Source organism: Paroedura picta, chromosome 15 (genome assembly GCF_049243985.1).
Source record: "Paroedura picta isolate Pp20150507F chromosome 15, Ppicta_v3.0, whole genome shotgun sequence".
NCBI lineage: Eukaryota > Metazoa > Chordata > Lepidosauria > Squamata > Gekkonidae > Paroedura > Paroedura picta.
The window spans coordinates 28475951-28492352 of NC_135383.1; the positions used below are offsets into that span (position 1 = coordinate 28475951).

The window sequence follows — 16402 nt, forward strand, 5'->3', positions numbered from 1 at the left end:
CTTTGATTAAGGACTTGCTGGGACATTTGGGGAGGGCTCGGATTTTTACAAAACTGGACTTGAGAGAAGCCTATTACCGGGTCTGAATAAAGAAGGGGCATGAGTATTTGACTGCTTTTAACACCCCCTTGGGCCAATTTGAGTACACCGTCATGCCGTTCAGCCTCGCCGGCGCTCCGGGCGTGTTCATGAACATGATAAATGAAATTATGCATGATATGTTGTATCAGGGGGTGTTGGTGTACATTGATGATATTTTAGTGTATTCTGAAGAAGCACGCCAAATTGGTCCGCGAAGTGCTCCGCCGACTGCGGAAGCACCATTTGTTTGCTAAAATTTCAAAGTGTGAATTTCACCGGGATGCGGTGGAATTTCTGGGCTTCCGGGTCTCCCAAGCGGGGATCAAAATGGACCCAGGCAAGGTGCGGGACTTGCTGTCTTGGGAACCACCCCGGACGCGAAGGCAACTGCAAAGTTTCTTAGGATTTGCAAACTTTTACAGGACATTTATCCCTAGTTTTGCCAAGGTGGCATTGCCTCTCACTGACTTGTTAAAAACAAAGGAGGGGGGAAAAGCGGCAAGTCGACCAGGGGCCCCACTCCAGTGGACCCCCCGGTGTCAGGAAGCTTTTGAGAATCTGAAGCTTCTGTTTACATCTGAGCCCGTGTTGGCCCATGCGGACCCAGCTAAGCAATTCACCGTGCAAGTAGATTCCTCGGATGTGGCAATGGGGGCCGTGATCCTACAAGAGGGGGAGGATGGGAAGTTACACCCATTAGCTTATTTGTCTAAGAAGTTTTCCGGGGCAGAACGCAACTGGGCAATTTGGGAAAAGGAGGCAGCTGCAGTAAAGTTGGCCTTAGCCACTTGGAGACATTGGTTGGAAGGGTCCGCCGTCCCGTTTGTAGTTTGGACAGACCATAAAAATCTCCAGGCACTCAAGCAGCCCCGCTCGCTCTCTGCCAAGCAAATGCGGTGGGCGGAGTTTTTCTCTCGGTTCAACTTTACTCTCAAGCATCTGCCAGGCAAAATGAACTTTTTGGCGGACGCTCTATCCCGCTTGCCCCAGTACAACAGTAAGCGCGACCCATTGGTGGACACAGTTTTCACTCCCGCCCAACTGGGAATGGCCGCAGTGATGCGCAGTCAAACAAAGAAGGGAAATTCGATTCCTGGTGGGTGGGTTCAGAAGGAGGTGTTACAGGACTCTGAGTTTGCTTCCCTCCGCCCCGACCTAACCGATAAGGGGGGCCTGTTCTTTAAGGGGGAGCGGCTCTACGTCCCAGCGGCGGCGCACGGGGACGTTTTGAAACTTTGCCATGATGCAAAAACCGCAGGACATTTTGGTTTTGTAAAAACTCTGCACCTGGTCAGGAGACATTATTGGTGGCCAACATTGCGGAGCGATGTGGAGAAATACGTGCAGGGCTGCCCCACCTGCCTGGTTTCCAAACCCTCTGGTGGGAAGAGACGGGGGTTGCTGCAGCCCCTGCCCACCTCCTCCCGTCCTTGGTCCGATGTCACCATGGATTTTATCACGGACTTGCCGCCCAGCCAGGGCAAATCGGTGGTCTGGGTGGTGGTAGATGCATTCTCCAAGCAAGCCCATTTTATTCCTTGCGCTGGCTTGCCCTCAGCGGCCAAACTGGCCTCAGGGCCATTTCGCACGGCTTCAAAGTAGCACAATGGTTGTTATTTGGAAACGCTACTAATTTGCCATAACCCACGACGTCGTAGACAATCTGCAACAATCCTGAAACCAATCAGCAAAAAGCGCTTCGTTGTGGCGCTTTCAGGGGAATCCAGAAAAGTGGATTCACCCTCCGGATAGCGATACACTCCTGCAACCAATCTGCAACAGTAGCGCTAAAGAACTGTGCGTTACCATTGTTGCTGGTTCTTCAAAGTCCCTCCCCCTGGCTCTCTCCTCCAAACTTCCGGCGAAGCGATCGCCATTTTTTTTTCTCCGAGCGAGCGGGGATAAACGCACCGGCGAGCCTCTTTCTGTTTAGAGGCTTCCCTGGCTTCAGTCCTTCACCTTTAGTCACTAAGCACAAACCACTGAAAAGCCCGTTTGCTGAAATAAAGTCCCTTTATTTTTTACAAATAAATTCAGCCGAAAATCGGGACCGTGAGAGGGGGGGGGATTTTTTTTTTATCACTCGAGGCAGCGTGCAAACGATCATACAATCAAACGACAACTCACATTAGGCAGCTGGATGGGTCTCTCCGTAGCAACGAATCTACCTAGATTCGTTGCTATGGGTTGTTTTTTTTTTTAAAAAACCTTTCTTAAAGGGAAAGGGGCTGTTTGGGAGCATGCTAACGGCTGCCCATTGGCTGCTTGACGGCCAGGGGCGGGACGAGCTTGGCAATAGCGCTTCCTTTCTAGCGATTTCTGCCGAGACCAGAAGCCTGTGGGAAACGCTAAAAAACGCAACTGATTCCACTACAAAGGCAGGTATGCATAACGACGAATTCCACTATTTTAAATGGCGATTTTTCATTCCGCAAACAATTTGCAACAAAGATCCCTGTGCGAAAAGGCCCTCAATGTTCGTGACCCACATAATCCGCCTACATGGGATCCCGAGGCGTTCGTTGCCAAGTTCTGGCGGGAGCTCCTGAGGTTGCTGGGAGTGGAGCAAGCCTTGACATCAGGCTACCACCCTGAATCCAACGGCCAGACTGAAAGGGTGAACCAAATTCTTGAACAGTACCTGCGTTGTTTTATTAACCACCAACAAAACGACTGGGTAGCCCTCTTGCCTCTTGCTGAGTTTGCCTATAACAATGGGGTGCATGCCTCCACGGGAGTGTCACCTTTTAAAGTGGTGTATGGGACAGACTTAGTGGCTGCACCCACCTGGGAGCTAAGTTCCACCGAGGCCCCTGAAGTCACCAAGTGGGCTGCAACTATCAATGCTGGTTGGCCTGACATTGTCTCGAGCCTCAAGGAGGCTAAACAGGCTTATAAAACCCAGGCAGACAAAAAACGTGCACCAGCTCCCGCATGGAAAGTGGGGGATCTCGTTTACTTGTCTACAAAGAATCTGCACTGTCAGCAAAAATCTAAGAAGTTGGGTCCTAAATACGTGGGGCCCTTTCCAATTGTGAAGCTGATCAATGCTGTGACTGTAGAATTGTCTTTGCCTAAAACTTACAGGAATGTACATCCGGTTTTTCATTCCAGCCTGCTGCGGCGAGCCCCTGTGCCGGATGTGTGGCACCCTCCGCTATCAACACCAGTACCGGTCTACATTGATAAAGACACTCACTACGAAGTCAACCAAATTTTGGACTCTCGTGTGCACAAGGGTCGCCTCCAATACTTAGTAGATTGGAAGGATTTTCCTTCGGGTGAAAGGGAGTGGGTGGAGGCAGAGAATGTAAAGGCACCTCGCCTCCTCCGGGCTTTCCATCGCACATTCCCTGATTGCCCTCGTCCTGTGGACGCGGGCTAGGGTGGGGGAGGTCCTTTTAGTGCGGAGGGATGTCAGGATTGTAGAATCTCTGTCATAAATTAGCCTGAGTTCCTCCATGTCAGTTATATTGCTTGGCGCCTGGTTGCGCCAGGTCCTGTATTGTTGCTAACCATAAAAGTGAATAATTTGTTTTTGTAACCTTACCACATGTTGTGGCCTCTCGGCTGAGCCTGGGTTTGTTGTCACCTCGTCAAGGCCATGAGAATGTATCTCTGTTTTTATTACACATGTGTCTTTTCTCTGGCTCCCCTCCCTTGGGAACTGTCAAGTTTTGAGCGGGAGAAATGTATTGATAAGCAGAAGCAAATCTGTACTCTAGTCAGATTTGACTTCTCAGTCCTATAGCGTGTAGTACTTTCCAATAAAGCTTTCTTTAATTAAGAAGCCTGTTGTGAGTTCTCTTCACGTTTGACACCCTGTGGGACTCAGAGCCGGCCCACCACATCCCTGACACGGCAGGCCTGTTTGGAGGCCCCCCAGGGAAGCCTCTATCGCCCGGCTGCTCCCCGCCGTACTCCAGCTAGTCGGGTAATGGACCAATCAGAAGGCACTTTGCGCCTTCCGATTGGCCCCTCACTCGGACTGGCCCTGCCCACTTCTCCGCCCACTTAGACCTTAACCAATTATGAATACCGCTCCCAGCGGTTTCAGATTTAGGGGAATGTCCAACGCTGCTCTTAGGGTGGCTTACATTGTCTAAAAACTCAATAAAACCAATAAAAGAAACAAATATAAATATAAAATTAAAAAAACTGAAAGTCCCAATTAATTATTACTGTATTAGCCACAAATATATACTCTTAGAGAAGAGTGACAAGTTGAGTGCCCTAGGGATGTGTCCTGGGGCCTGTGTTGTTCAACATATTTATAAATGATTTGGATGTGGGGGTACTTATTAAATTTGCAGATGATACTAAACTGGGAGGGGTAGCAAACACAACAGAGGACAGAATCAGAATAGAACAAGATCTTGATAGGCTCGAGAAGTGGGCTGAACTGAATAAAATGAAATTCAATACAGACAAATGTAAAGTTCTGCATTTAGGTAAGAAAAGCCAAAAACACCAATACAGGATGGGGAAGACTTATCTTGGCAGTAGTATGTGCGAAAAGGATCTAGGGGTCTTAGTAGACCATACATTGAACATGAGTGTGCAAATGGTTCCAGGGGAAAGTCCGGGCGGCCATCCATCAGGAGATATAACTGGGGGTCATCCGAAGTTAAACAAGGTGGGGGGGGGAGAACCGAGGCCTGGGGGACTCCACAACGGAGCCGAACTGGTCTCGATAACTCCTCCCCCCCACCCTCTGGGTCTGGATTAGGAGAAAGGAGCTTATCCAGCTCAAGGCTGTGCCCTGGGGAACTTTTCCAGGGGAAAGTTCCAGGGGAAAGTCCGGGCGGCCATCCATCAGGAGATATAACTGGGGGTCATCCGAAGTTAAACAAGGTGGGGGGGGGAGAACCGAGGCCTGGGGGACTCCACAACGGAGCCGAACTGGTCTCGATAACTCCTCCCCCCCACCCTCTGGGTCCGGATTAGGAGAAAGGAGCTTATCCAGCTCAAGGCTGTGCCCTGTATCCCCATCCCAGCGAGGTGGCTAGTCAGCAATTCATGGTCAACCATGTCAAACGTGGCTGACAGGTCTAACAGAACCAGCACAGCTGAGCTGCCTCGATCCAGCTGGCAATGGAGATCATCCATCAGGGCGACCAGCACCATCTCCACCACCGTGGCCAGGATGAAAGCCAGACTGGTATGGGTTGAGCACCAAAGTTTCCTCCAGGAACACCAGGAGCTGGTCCGCTGCGGTCCTTTCAACTACCTTCCCCAGAAACGCCAAGTGCGAGTCTGGTCGGTAGATGGCGGGGTCCCGTGGGTCCAGCGATGCCTTCTTGTGGAGAGGACCAACCACCACCCCCTTAAGCAGCTCTGGAACCTCAGATTGAAGGAAGCAGTTGACAATTTCCATGAGCTGCTCTCCTATCCAAAGGCCCCCTCCTTTGAGGAGCCAAGATGAACAGTGATCAAGGGGGCAAATGGTAGCCCTCACCTTCCCCAGCAACCTGTCCGCTTTGGGTAAAGAGAGCCACCTGAAGCCATCAAACGTCACCTCCAAAGGCGGCCAACAGGCCTCCAGTTCAATTACTGTATCAACTGTGGCAGGAAGGTTGTGGCAGAGCAACAAGACTTTATCCGCAAAATAGCTTGCTAATTCCTCACAGCCAAGATCCAATTTCCGCCCAACTGGGGAGGGGGTGGAATCTTGAGCTGGGCTTGCATGAGCTGAGCCTACCTCTATCCCTGCACCAAAAATCAGGTCGAGGGTGTGCCTTACAGAATGCAAGGGGGTATAAATCACTTAATTGCAGCACACAACAGTGAAAAACTTGCAGCAAAAGGAGAGAGGGGGAGAGAGAGGGAGAGAACTTTTCTACATGTAAGGCTGAGGTGTGGATGATGTAGAACAGTATTTGGTTTCCATGACTGCCTGTTTACAATGGCAGAGATGAAATGGAAAGGAGCTGCTCATTAACAGCAGGAAGGGATATTTCAAAGCTAGGCAGCCTAGCATTTAAAACCTGAGGAGTTTGCAAAGTGAAGACCAGCAATATGAAACTTGAGAGTGAATGTGCATCACTATTTGCAGCTGACCTGACACTTGTGCCACAAAGGGGGCAAATGGGGAGGAGAGACAAACAAACAGAAAGCATCAGGGCTGAAGTAGCTGTTACAGGTGGCTTCTCTGGAACGCTACAGATTACAAGGGAAAAGCTTATAGAGTGTATTCCATAGAGACAAAAGTAATATGAACAATAGTTAACTTGATTTTAAAAGAAAGATTGCTGCTTTCAAATAACCAGTACCAATTAACACCCAAAATGGATACTTATTTTCCCATGCATTTCTTCCCATTTATTTTCTTCTTATTCTTCCCATTGTTTAACATACAAAACATCCTTGGAAAGAGGAACGCTTGCATGTTGCCCGAGAACAGAGGGCCTCTTTTCAAAGACTTCACTGCCACAGTCAGAGGTATAGAAGCACTTCTTTTGTTCTTAGGCTTTGCAAGTATCTGCTATCATTGTTAGTATCTATTAGAAACTGGGGTTTTGTGATTTTTTTGCCTTATGATTTTGATTAACAAAATTTCACATACCTGGGAACTGATAACTGTAACTGGGTGCAAATCCAGGGTATCCTCGGCCATAGGTTGCAACAAAATTTGGATAACCTTGAATACAGAAGTTTAAAAAGAGAAAGAGAAAAAATAAGATCTAAATCTTGGCTCTTAAAACACAAGCTAATTATTCCAAAATATGTGAAGAAGAAACGTGACTTTGGCGCCATGTATTAAATTTATCCTTCTTGCACATAACTACTAATAACAGTATTTCATATTCTAAATGCTTCACACTTATTATATCAAAATAATCTTTTATAGCAACCTTGCTATAAGGCTGAGCAAATTTCACCTCAGAGGATGAGTTGTGGTTTGAAAGGTCCCTCGTTCATGCCTTGCCTTTGCCATAAAACCTTTGGCAATCTGCCTTTGGCAATCTGCACCCCCCACTTTCCCATCTGCTACATAAGGATAACATTGGTCTACCTTAAAAGGCTGTTGCAAGGGTTGCAACAAAATAATGTATGTGAAGTGGTCTGAACACAGGCTGCTCGTCCTTTTTATCTTATTGCATGTTGAGGATGAGAAATGAGAAACTTGCCTAAGGTCCAAGAGAACATGGGTGACAGAAGCAAGAGATAAACAAATTCACAGTTCACCTTCTTAGTTTCTATGGCACTCTACTTGCACGCAAAATTTCATTGACATACTGAAAGAAAAACCATTTGCCTTGGTTTCTTTTGATTATTTCTCCTTGAGGTATTAAAATGAACTCCAGCCCCTCCAGCCCAAGGATTTGCCTATTTTTTCAGTGTGAAATAATAAATGCCAAAGCTAATGCTAAGAATATCACAGGTTTACTCTGACATTTGGAGAGCTTTACGTGGGCTGGGACCCACATACCTGAGGGACCGCCTAGTGCCCTATGCCCCCCGCAGGGCTTTGCGCTCTGCGAGTGAGAATCTTCTGGTCGTTCCCGGCCCTAGGGAAGCACGCCTAGCCTCGACCAGGACCAGGGCTTTTTCGGTCCTGGCTCCCACCTGGTGGAATGAGCTCCCGGGAGAGCTGCGGGCCCTGCGGGATCTTTCAACGTTCTGCAGGGCCTTCCACCAGGTCTATGGTTGAGGCTGGGGCTGCTGGGGTACATCGACTGCTTCTTCTTGAACATTGTTGACCTCCTTCTCCTCCACCCCCCCTTTTTTAGGAAGGGGGGTAGGAAGGGGATCTTATTATTGTGCCGCCATGTTGTGACTCCCATTAAAAGACTTTAAAAGACTTTAAAGTCTTTTAATGGGAGTTTTAATGGGGTTTTAAGACACTGTAACCTGCCACGAGCCATTTGGGAGTGGCGGGAAATAAATCAAAATAATAATGATAATGATAATGATAATGATAATAATAATGATAATAATGATGATAATAATAATAATAATAATAATAATAATAATAATAATAATAATAATAATAATAATAATAATAATAATAATAATAAAATGTACTTTCCTTCAGAACTATCGACAATTGGAGATTAGGGAACTAGTAATTCTTCATCCTGAATATGAACTGTTCAAGCATCTGAACAAACAGTAAGTCCAATGGCACCTTTAAGACCAACCAAGTTTTACTGACGGTACTAGCAAGAAAGCCCGTTGCACCCTGGAATGCAACGGGCACTAGCCGTAGGCCCCCTAATGCCATAGAAGCCATCTTACCCTATGGGTGGGCTTGTGGTGCCTGGGCTGGTCACCCTGGAGCACTGGGCGTTTAGGGTGTCCTTCCATGGATGGGCTTGTGATGTGTGCCTTATAAAGCATTGTGTTCTGGTTTTTTCCCTTGAGATATGAACCCTTCCTGTCCCTTGTCTCCGTGTTCCTTACAGATGTGGCCATGCCCTTCCATGGGTGTCTTTTTTTCTTGAACATTATAGTTTTGCCACTTTTATTTTCCCTTTCCTCTGTCTGCCCTCTATAGCTGCCCCTGGTCTCTGATCCCCTTATATTCCTGCCCCCTCTCTCTATTTCCAGATATTTGGAGCCTTCCTGTCTCTTCTGTCTTTTCCCCTTATAGATCTGGTCCCTGTTGCATGTCTGTCTGTATTCTGATGTTCCCTATAGATGTGGACCTCTCCTGTCCATGTTCTCTGTTTTCTGCATAGATCCATGCCCTGTCTCTGTCCCTCTCCTCTGGCAGCCGTCCAGGTCCTCCATTTCTGGAATATCCACGTATTGCGGTTGTGCGAATCCCCCCCCCCCATTTTCAGAGGCAAGAAAACAAGCAGGCAGTAGAAAAGAGTATCGTATGACGCACGGGCTTGCAACCCCGTAAGCGCCATACCGGCTGCCGGAGCAGGGGGAGGGGCGGCTTGTGGGGCTTGTTGCTGCTGGCAGCAATTGCTGGGGGCAGCGGCAGGGCCACAGGTTGGGCTGGCAGCTTGGGATGGGTGGGGTGCACTGCTGCCATGGCCGTCATGTGGAGGCTGGTGCCATCATCAAGAAGAGTGAGGCAGGTCAAGCAGTGGAGGCTGGAGAGCAGTTGAGCAAGGTGGGGCTGGCAGCTTGTGGCAGACGCTGCTCCCACCTCAGGGCGGCTGCCAGCGGCTGCGTGCACCAGCTCTTTGGGGCTGGTGCCACTGCCTTCTTGCGGCCATCAGCAATGTCACATCCTCAGGGCCACTGCCCCAGCTTTTGGCCGGCTCCTGGTAGTGGCAGCTGGCGCCGACTTGCCCTAGCTACCACAGCTGCCTGCTCTCCGCTGCTGCTGGCCATGTGGAGTGGCGGGGCATTGGAGACATGCTGCCTCTGGCAGCAGGTTCGTTTGTGGCCAGGCTGTCGAGAGGCAAACAGGTGGTTAGGCAGGTTGGCATGCGTAGGGGCCGGTCCAACCTGGCCGCACCCTGATTGCCCTGGATTTGAATCTGGATATTGTCCAGGGGTCAGACATGCTCCACCCTCCACTCAGTTTCCCACATGTTAAGAGAAATAATAACATGGGAATTACCAGTCTATACATATAGGCGGAAGGTGAGCAATAAATTAATATTCACAGAATAATGAAGATATTTAACAGATAACAAGAATAAAAAATTAAGTTTATATGGCTATCATTTGTTTGGGTTCAACATCACCCTGAGACATTATGGTGAGTGGTGGTATATAAATTGAATGAATGAATGAATAAACTTGGGGGGGGGGAACATAGTAAAGGAAGCAAAATATCAAGATTAGGGACTAATAGACAAATGCATCCCCAGTCATGAAATGCTGAGACCCTGTCATTACACTCCATCTCCCCCCAAACATGGAGGCAATGTCAGGAACCTCTTCCCTTATGTGGGATGTCTGACTTTGTAGATTTTTGTCCCTTGTCCTGAGACAAGAGAAACACATACTAATCTCCCATTCCAAATTACATTACAATCTCTTATTCAATTATATTATTATTCCAAATAAATAAAATCAAATAAAGACGACACATGGCTCTTCTGGGGGATCTTTAGGAATGCAGATATAAAGGATGAATGAGGTTAGTGTTAAGTCTATAGGATCAGAGACCAGAGCACTGAGAGTTCATTTTAGCTCTTTATTGATCCCAGCTCTAAGGTACTGAGACACCCCCCCAAAAACAAACAAACAAACAAAACACCAATGCAGGAATGAAAAAAAATCCATGTCAGTGTCTCTGGCCAGCCTTTCACCACTGTCACTGACCACAAGGCTTTGTGCGTCACTTGCTAAATTACTATCTTAGAGGGAAGGGAAGTTGTGTTTGTAGACCTGTTGAGGACTTGAGCTTGAGGTCTGAGGCAGGATTGCAATCCTGCTATTGTGATTGGCCAACGCGTTCCTTACTGCCAGATTCAATGAGTTTGTTCTGAAATTGACCTATAACGTGCACTGGCAGGAAGTTGCTATTGTCCTACATTGTTTTGAGGGAGGTGGTTCTTGTTTCAGTTTCAGTCCTCTGGATCAATTAAGAGCTGAAATGTACTCCCAGTGTCCAGGGCCCGTTCCGCACATGTTGGATAATGCATTTTCAGTGCACTTTAGAAGTAGATTATCCTGCTCTGCACAGGAAAATATAGCAGCAAAAGCACACTGAAACTGAAACAGAATGGGCCCTAGTCTCTGAACACATACATATAACACTGTGCTGAGTGTGCTGAGGCAGCCCTGGAAGTAACTGCCTAAAATCACTGCAGTGGGGCCCAGCCTTCAAAGGGAGGACAAGCTGCCTGAAATCATTCTTTCCCTTCAGTACCCGACCTCCAGGGAAGGGACCAACAAATGCTGACATGCTGACTGGAGAGCTGGCTCAGTCACAATGGAAGTAATGGCCACCATCGCTAGGTCTACAAATACAACAGTTAGCATATGTAGTGAAATAAGAAACCAATATTCCTGTTGAGTTCTGTGGACTCCATTATTCTGAGTGTTGCAATAACTTACAACTCAGCAATTTCCCTTTCTAGTCTGCTCCCCAATAAAACAGCTACTTTTAGATCGTTTAGTGCTCTGGGAGGTTGAAGTGTGCTCCTACAGGTTACTCAGTCTTGTGAATCCTGATATCAGATAGGTATCCATTTATCCTTTAGAGGATTTCTCCTTTGGCCTCTTGTGGCGCAGAGTGGTAAGGCAGCAGATATGCAGTCTGAAGCTCTGACCATGAGGCTGGAAGTTCGATCCCAGCAGCCAGCTCAAGGTTGACTCAGCCTTCCATGCTTCCGAGGTCAGTAAAATGAGTACCCAGCTTGCTGGGGGGTAAACGGTAATGACTGGGGAAGGCACTGGCAAACCACCCCATATTGAGTCTGCTATGAAAACGCTGGAGGGCCTTACCCCAAGGGCCAGTCATGACTCGGTGCTTGCACAGGGGATACCTTTACCTTTAGCTCCTTTGGCGGAGGTTTTGACCTATTTGCCCTACGTAGAGAGCCAAAGGGCATTGTTGGCATACACAATGTTAGAAGATGAGCACATGAATACCCTTGCACGGAAGTAACTTGCCACTGACCTCTCAACCTAAGCTCTGGACTATTTCCTTGCGTCTGACCCTAGCGTGTAAGACACTCTGCTTTTGGATTCTCCTTTTAACATGAAGCTGTGAGATACATTTAACTAGTATTGGACCTTTGAAACTGTATCCTGGTAAACTCTGGTGTTTAGAAACTACCTCTGTCTGTCTGCTGTGAGTCTGCAACCAGAACACCCAACCAGCTTCACAGAGTTGTTATGAGGATAACACAGTGAAAGTGAGGAAATTGTACATCACCATCCACTTTTTGCAGGAAGTCTGCAATCTGTTCCACATAATATATTTTTGGTAAGGTCTTGGAGGAGGAGCCTGTCTCATGGCTTAAGTGCCACTCCAACTCAAGGCCCCTGAGTGCCACTCCAACTCAAGTGCCACTCCAACTCATGGCCTCCAACCAGCTTGCCTGTCTGTCCAGTGGCCAGCCAATTGCCTTCTGTTCCCCACCCCTGACCACCCCCTCCTCCTTCTACTTCTCTCTGAGTCTCAGAAGCTACAGATCCCTACTGCATGAGAGCTGCCCCTGCCTGGGGGCCTCTAGCCTGTAGCCTTTCCATGGCCTGGGGGGAGGGAGAGGCCATCCGCAGAGTTCTCCCCCCCCCCATCTAGTGCCTGTTATATTCCTGAATGCTCAACAAGCCGTCCCTAAACTTACTGTCCTGGAATATATCTGGCTGGAAACTAAACATATCGGATCCTGATTTTAGATCCTTCCTTTCAAGCTTCGAGGTGATTATGCTCCAAGAAACTTGGACATGTGAGGACATTTCTCTTCCTGGATACATGGCTTTCCCTTCTCCTGCTCACAGATCAAACAAAACAGGTCGCCCCAAAGCGGGTCTCTGCACCTTCATCTCAAACTCAAACTCTCTTTGCCTATCTCCTATAAGTTTGGACCGCTGTGCTCCTCTCGCTCAGGCCACCTACCTTGAAGCAGCAAAAGCTTCCATTATTTTGGTAAATGTTTACTTGCCCCCCACAGATGAGCTGTCCCAGCTAGAGGACAACTAGACCCGCCTTTCAAACTATATAACAACTCTTGAACAAAAATTTCCTACGGCACCCACAATAATTGGTGGAGATTTCAACGCAAGACTGGGTGCAAACAACATGGACCTATGTAAGTTCATTGGTTTAAACCCAGATGAAGTCTGCTCAGATACCCACTCTTTCTCCCGAGCTTCCAAAGACAAAGAGCTAAATAAAGCAGCACACCATTTGATTGGTCATTGTCTCCCTGCAAATAAAATTCTATTAAATGGACATAGCATAGGAGACATGTCGGACGAGTTCACGTTCAGGTCAAGACGTGGGGCAAGTGTCATCGATTATATTATCATGCCCTGTACCCTGAAAGGAAACATAATCAATTTTCAGGTTGGCGTACGCACGGAGAGCGACCATCTCCCACTAACCTTAATCTTAAGAAGCCCAAACTGCCCTGAACCTCTGTCCACTCATGCTACAGCCAAACAGATTATCTCTTACAGATGGTCTACCAAATCTGAGGAGTGAGCCCATGACTTCCTTGACAAAAATGCCTCCCTTGTGCTTCCTCAGTCCGTGGTAACAGCCAATACTATCAAGGACACTCTTCTAAACTACTCAACCATTGCTACTCAATCAGCTGAACTGTGCCAGAACAAGTCTTCCCGTTATAAACCACACCCCACTGACTCTACACACTGCTGGTTTGATAATCACTGTAGGACTGAGAAACAGAAGCTGAGGAAATTGTTTTGTTATAGTAAACATATAAACACACCTGAAGGGTTCACTGAATATTTCAAACCCAAAAAGAAATTTTACAGCCTGATTAACTCCAAAAAACAACTAGCCCTATTCAAGGCCTGGGATAACCTCACATGGGCTCCCCATTCTCGAGACAATCGGCTGTTCTGGCAACTCGTGGGCCAGGGCCTCGGTGGCACCCGATCTGCTCCAAACGCCACCATTAATATGGAATCTTGTGTTGACCATTTTTCCAAAGTTTTCTGTGACTCCAACCTGCCACCTGATGGGAATGAAGAATTGTTAACATTCGGGTCTCCACATTGGATCCCTGTTGAAAAAAATGAAAGAGACCTCATTTCCAAACTCCGACATGGCAAGGAGCCTGACCCTGATGCTCTTCCACCAGAAATCTTTCAAAAATTTGGCAACTACTAGGCCCCTCTCTTTGCTTCTCTTTTTACCAAAATAAATCCAGCGGTTCCATTCCCGCCTCCTGGAAAGAAGCGGTAGTCGCAGGAGCGGTTAAAGATGATTATGCCAATAAAGGTATTTGATTGATTGATGGATTTTCTTTCTTTCTTTCTTTCTTTCTTTCTTTCTTTCTTTCTTTCTTTCTTTCTTTCTTTCTTTCTTTCTTTCTTTCTTTCTTTCTTTCTTTCTTTCTTTCTTTCTATATACCACCCTCCCCCAAAGGCTCAGGGCGGTTTACAGGGAACAGGAAATAGGTACAGATAACATAAGGAAACACATGTGACAACAGCAATAACAATACAGCAATAATAACTCCAACATGATAACTGCAGTAATAATAAGATAGAACTGCAAAGGAGCCTCAGCTCAACTCTTACTGGGACCCAGTGGGTTAGCCAGATTAGTGGCGGTCATAATAGGAGGCGGGGGGGCCTGAGGGCCAATTGGAAGCTATGGTCCGGGTCAACCTCAACTAAATGCCTGGTGGAGGAGCTCCCTTTTGCAGGCCCTGCGGAACTGTTTGGGTTCTGTCAGGGCCCTGATCTCCTCTGGGAGCTCGTTCTACCAGGTGGGGGCCAGAATGGAGAAAGCTCTGGCCCTGGTTGAGGTCAAGCGGGCTTCCTTGGGGCCAGGGACCACCAGGAGGTTGGAGGTAGTAGAGCGCAAGGCTCTTGGAGGGGTGTAGACGGAGAGGCGATCCCTCATGTATACTAGGCCCAGCCCGTGTATGGCCTTAAAGGTGATAACCAAAACCTTAAGCCTGATCCGGAATTCAACTGGGAGCCAGTGCAGTTGCTGAAGGATGGGCTGGATGTGGGACCTCCGAGGTGTTACTGTGAGGACCCTGGCAGCCGTGTTCTGGACTAATTGTAGTTTCTGGATCAAGGATAAGGGTAGGCCAGTGTAGAGCGAGTTACAGAAGTCCAGCCTAGAGGTGACCATCGCGTGGATCACTATGGCTAGGTGTTCCGGGGCTAAGTAGGGTGCTAGTAGTTTGGCTTGGCGAAGGTGGTAAAATGCCAGCCGTGCTACCATCATGATCTGAGCCTCCATGGAGAGGGAGGCATAAAGTATCACTCCCAGGTTTCTGGTGGAGTGGGCCACTGTTAGCTGCACTCCATTCAGATTAGGTAGGCACGCTTCCTCGCTTGGAGCTTTCCTGCCCAGCCACAGGATCTCCGTCTTTGAAGGGTTGAGCTTCAGACCACTCTGCTTGAGCCACTCCAGCACTGCTTCCAGGCAGCTGGCTAATGTTTCTAGGGGAGAGTCAGGGTGGCCATCCATCAGGAGGAAGAGTTGGGTGTCATCAGCATATTGGTGACAACTCAGCCCAAACCTCCGCACCAGTTGGGCAAGAGGGTGCATAAAGATGTTAAATAGAGTTGGAGAGAGTATTGCCCCTTGGGGGATTCCACAAGCCAGTTGGTGACGGTTTGATGAGCTCTCTCCTAATGCTACACTCTGTCCACGATTCCGGAGAAAGGAGATCAGCCATTGAAGGTTGAAACCCTCTGATCCCGGCATCGGCAAGGCGATGAGCTAAAAGCTCATGATCTACTGTGTCGAACGCTGCTGAGAGATCTAATAAGCAGCGCTGTCCCGCCCCAGTCCAGCTTGCGATGGAGGTCGTCCATCAGGGCGATTAGCACTGTCTCTACCCCATGGCCAGGCCGGAAACCGGTCTAGGACCGAAGCTTCTTCCAAGTATGCTGACAATTGGTCCATGACCGCGAGACGGGGCGATAATTGGATGGCTGTTGTGGATCCAGAGAAGATTTTTTAAGTAGTGGTCAAACCTTCAGGAATTCTCCTGTTGAAAGGTAGAGGTGGAGGAGGGCTACTACTCTTATGTCGGATGTTTTTAGTAGCCATAATAGACATGGATCTAGAGAGCAGGTGGTTGGCTTTGCTGTCTTTGATTGAATGCAATGGCTTGGCCCTAGTAAAATATAATTGTTTATAGGCAGGGAAAACAGACAACCTAGGGAGGCAGGCTTGCTGGTTTAAAGTGGTCAGAGATCTTCAACCATGACAGTAATATTTTAACTATAAATACAATTTGTACTGTGATTCAAACCTTTGATAGCTGAAAGCACACTATCTGAACTAGAATTGAGACATTCTATGCCTAAGAAAGTTTATTTTTTGAGTCAGACCTTTACCAACCCTTACAGGAAATGTGTTTTGGTGTTCATACCTTTAAATTATATTCATTTGCCCAAAGTTGTTGTGCTGCAATGCAACAAGTTCAGTCTTTTGCCAAACATTGTCTGCCCTTCCATTTTGGATGAGATTTAAACATTCATATTGGCTTCTATTAATAATTATTTAAACACTTGGATGAATTTTGATTACTAATCATGGATGGATCTGAACATGCAACACAAAGGGACCTCTGGGAATACAAGGTGTTGTATTTAAATGCAGACAATGTCCATTTGTCTTCTGAACATTGCTTCACTCTGCTTGGAAATTCACTGTGTCATGCAGAGGTACATTCTGCAAATTGTTTATTTTGAATAAGAGTGATCAAATGCAACTCCATCCAAGATAATATCC

General features: G+C 47.5%; 1 protein-coding gene across 28 annotated transcripts in view; it reads right to left on the reverse strand.

Moving 5' to 3' along the window:
- MSI2 (musashi RNA binding protein 2) overlaps window positions 1-16402 on the reverse strand; it is an 833820-nt gene that overhangs the window by 164935 nt on the left and 652483 nt on the right. For all 28 annotated transcript variants that reach the window (XR_013226812.1, XR_013226808.1, XR_013226811.1 and 25 more), the window contains one exon: window positions 6647-6721. Coding sequence is in view for 20 of the 28 variants with exons in the window: in XM_077312083.1 (XP_077168198.1) it covers window positions 6647-6721 (75 nt within the window). In the remaining 8 variants the exon portion in view is untranslated. The remainder of the gene's footprint in view (window positions 1-6646; window positions 6722-16402) is intronic.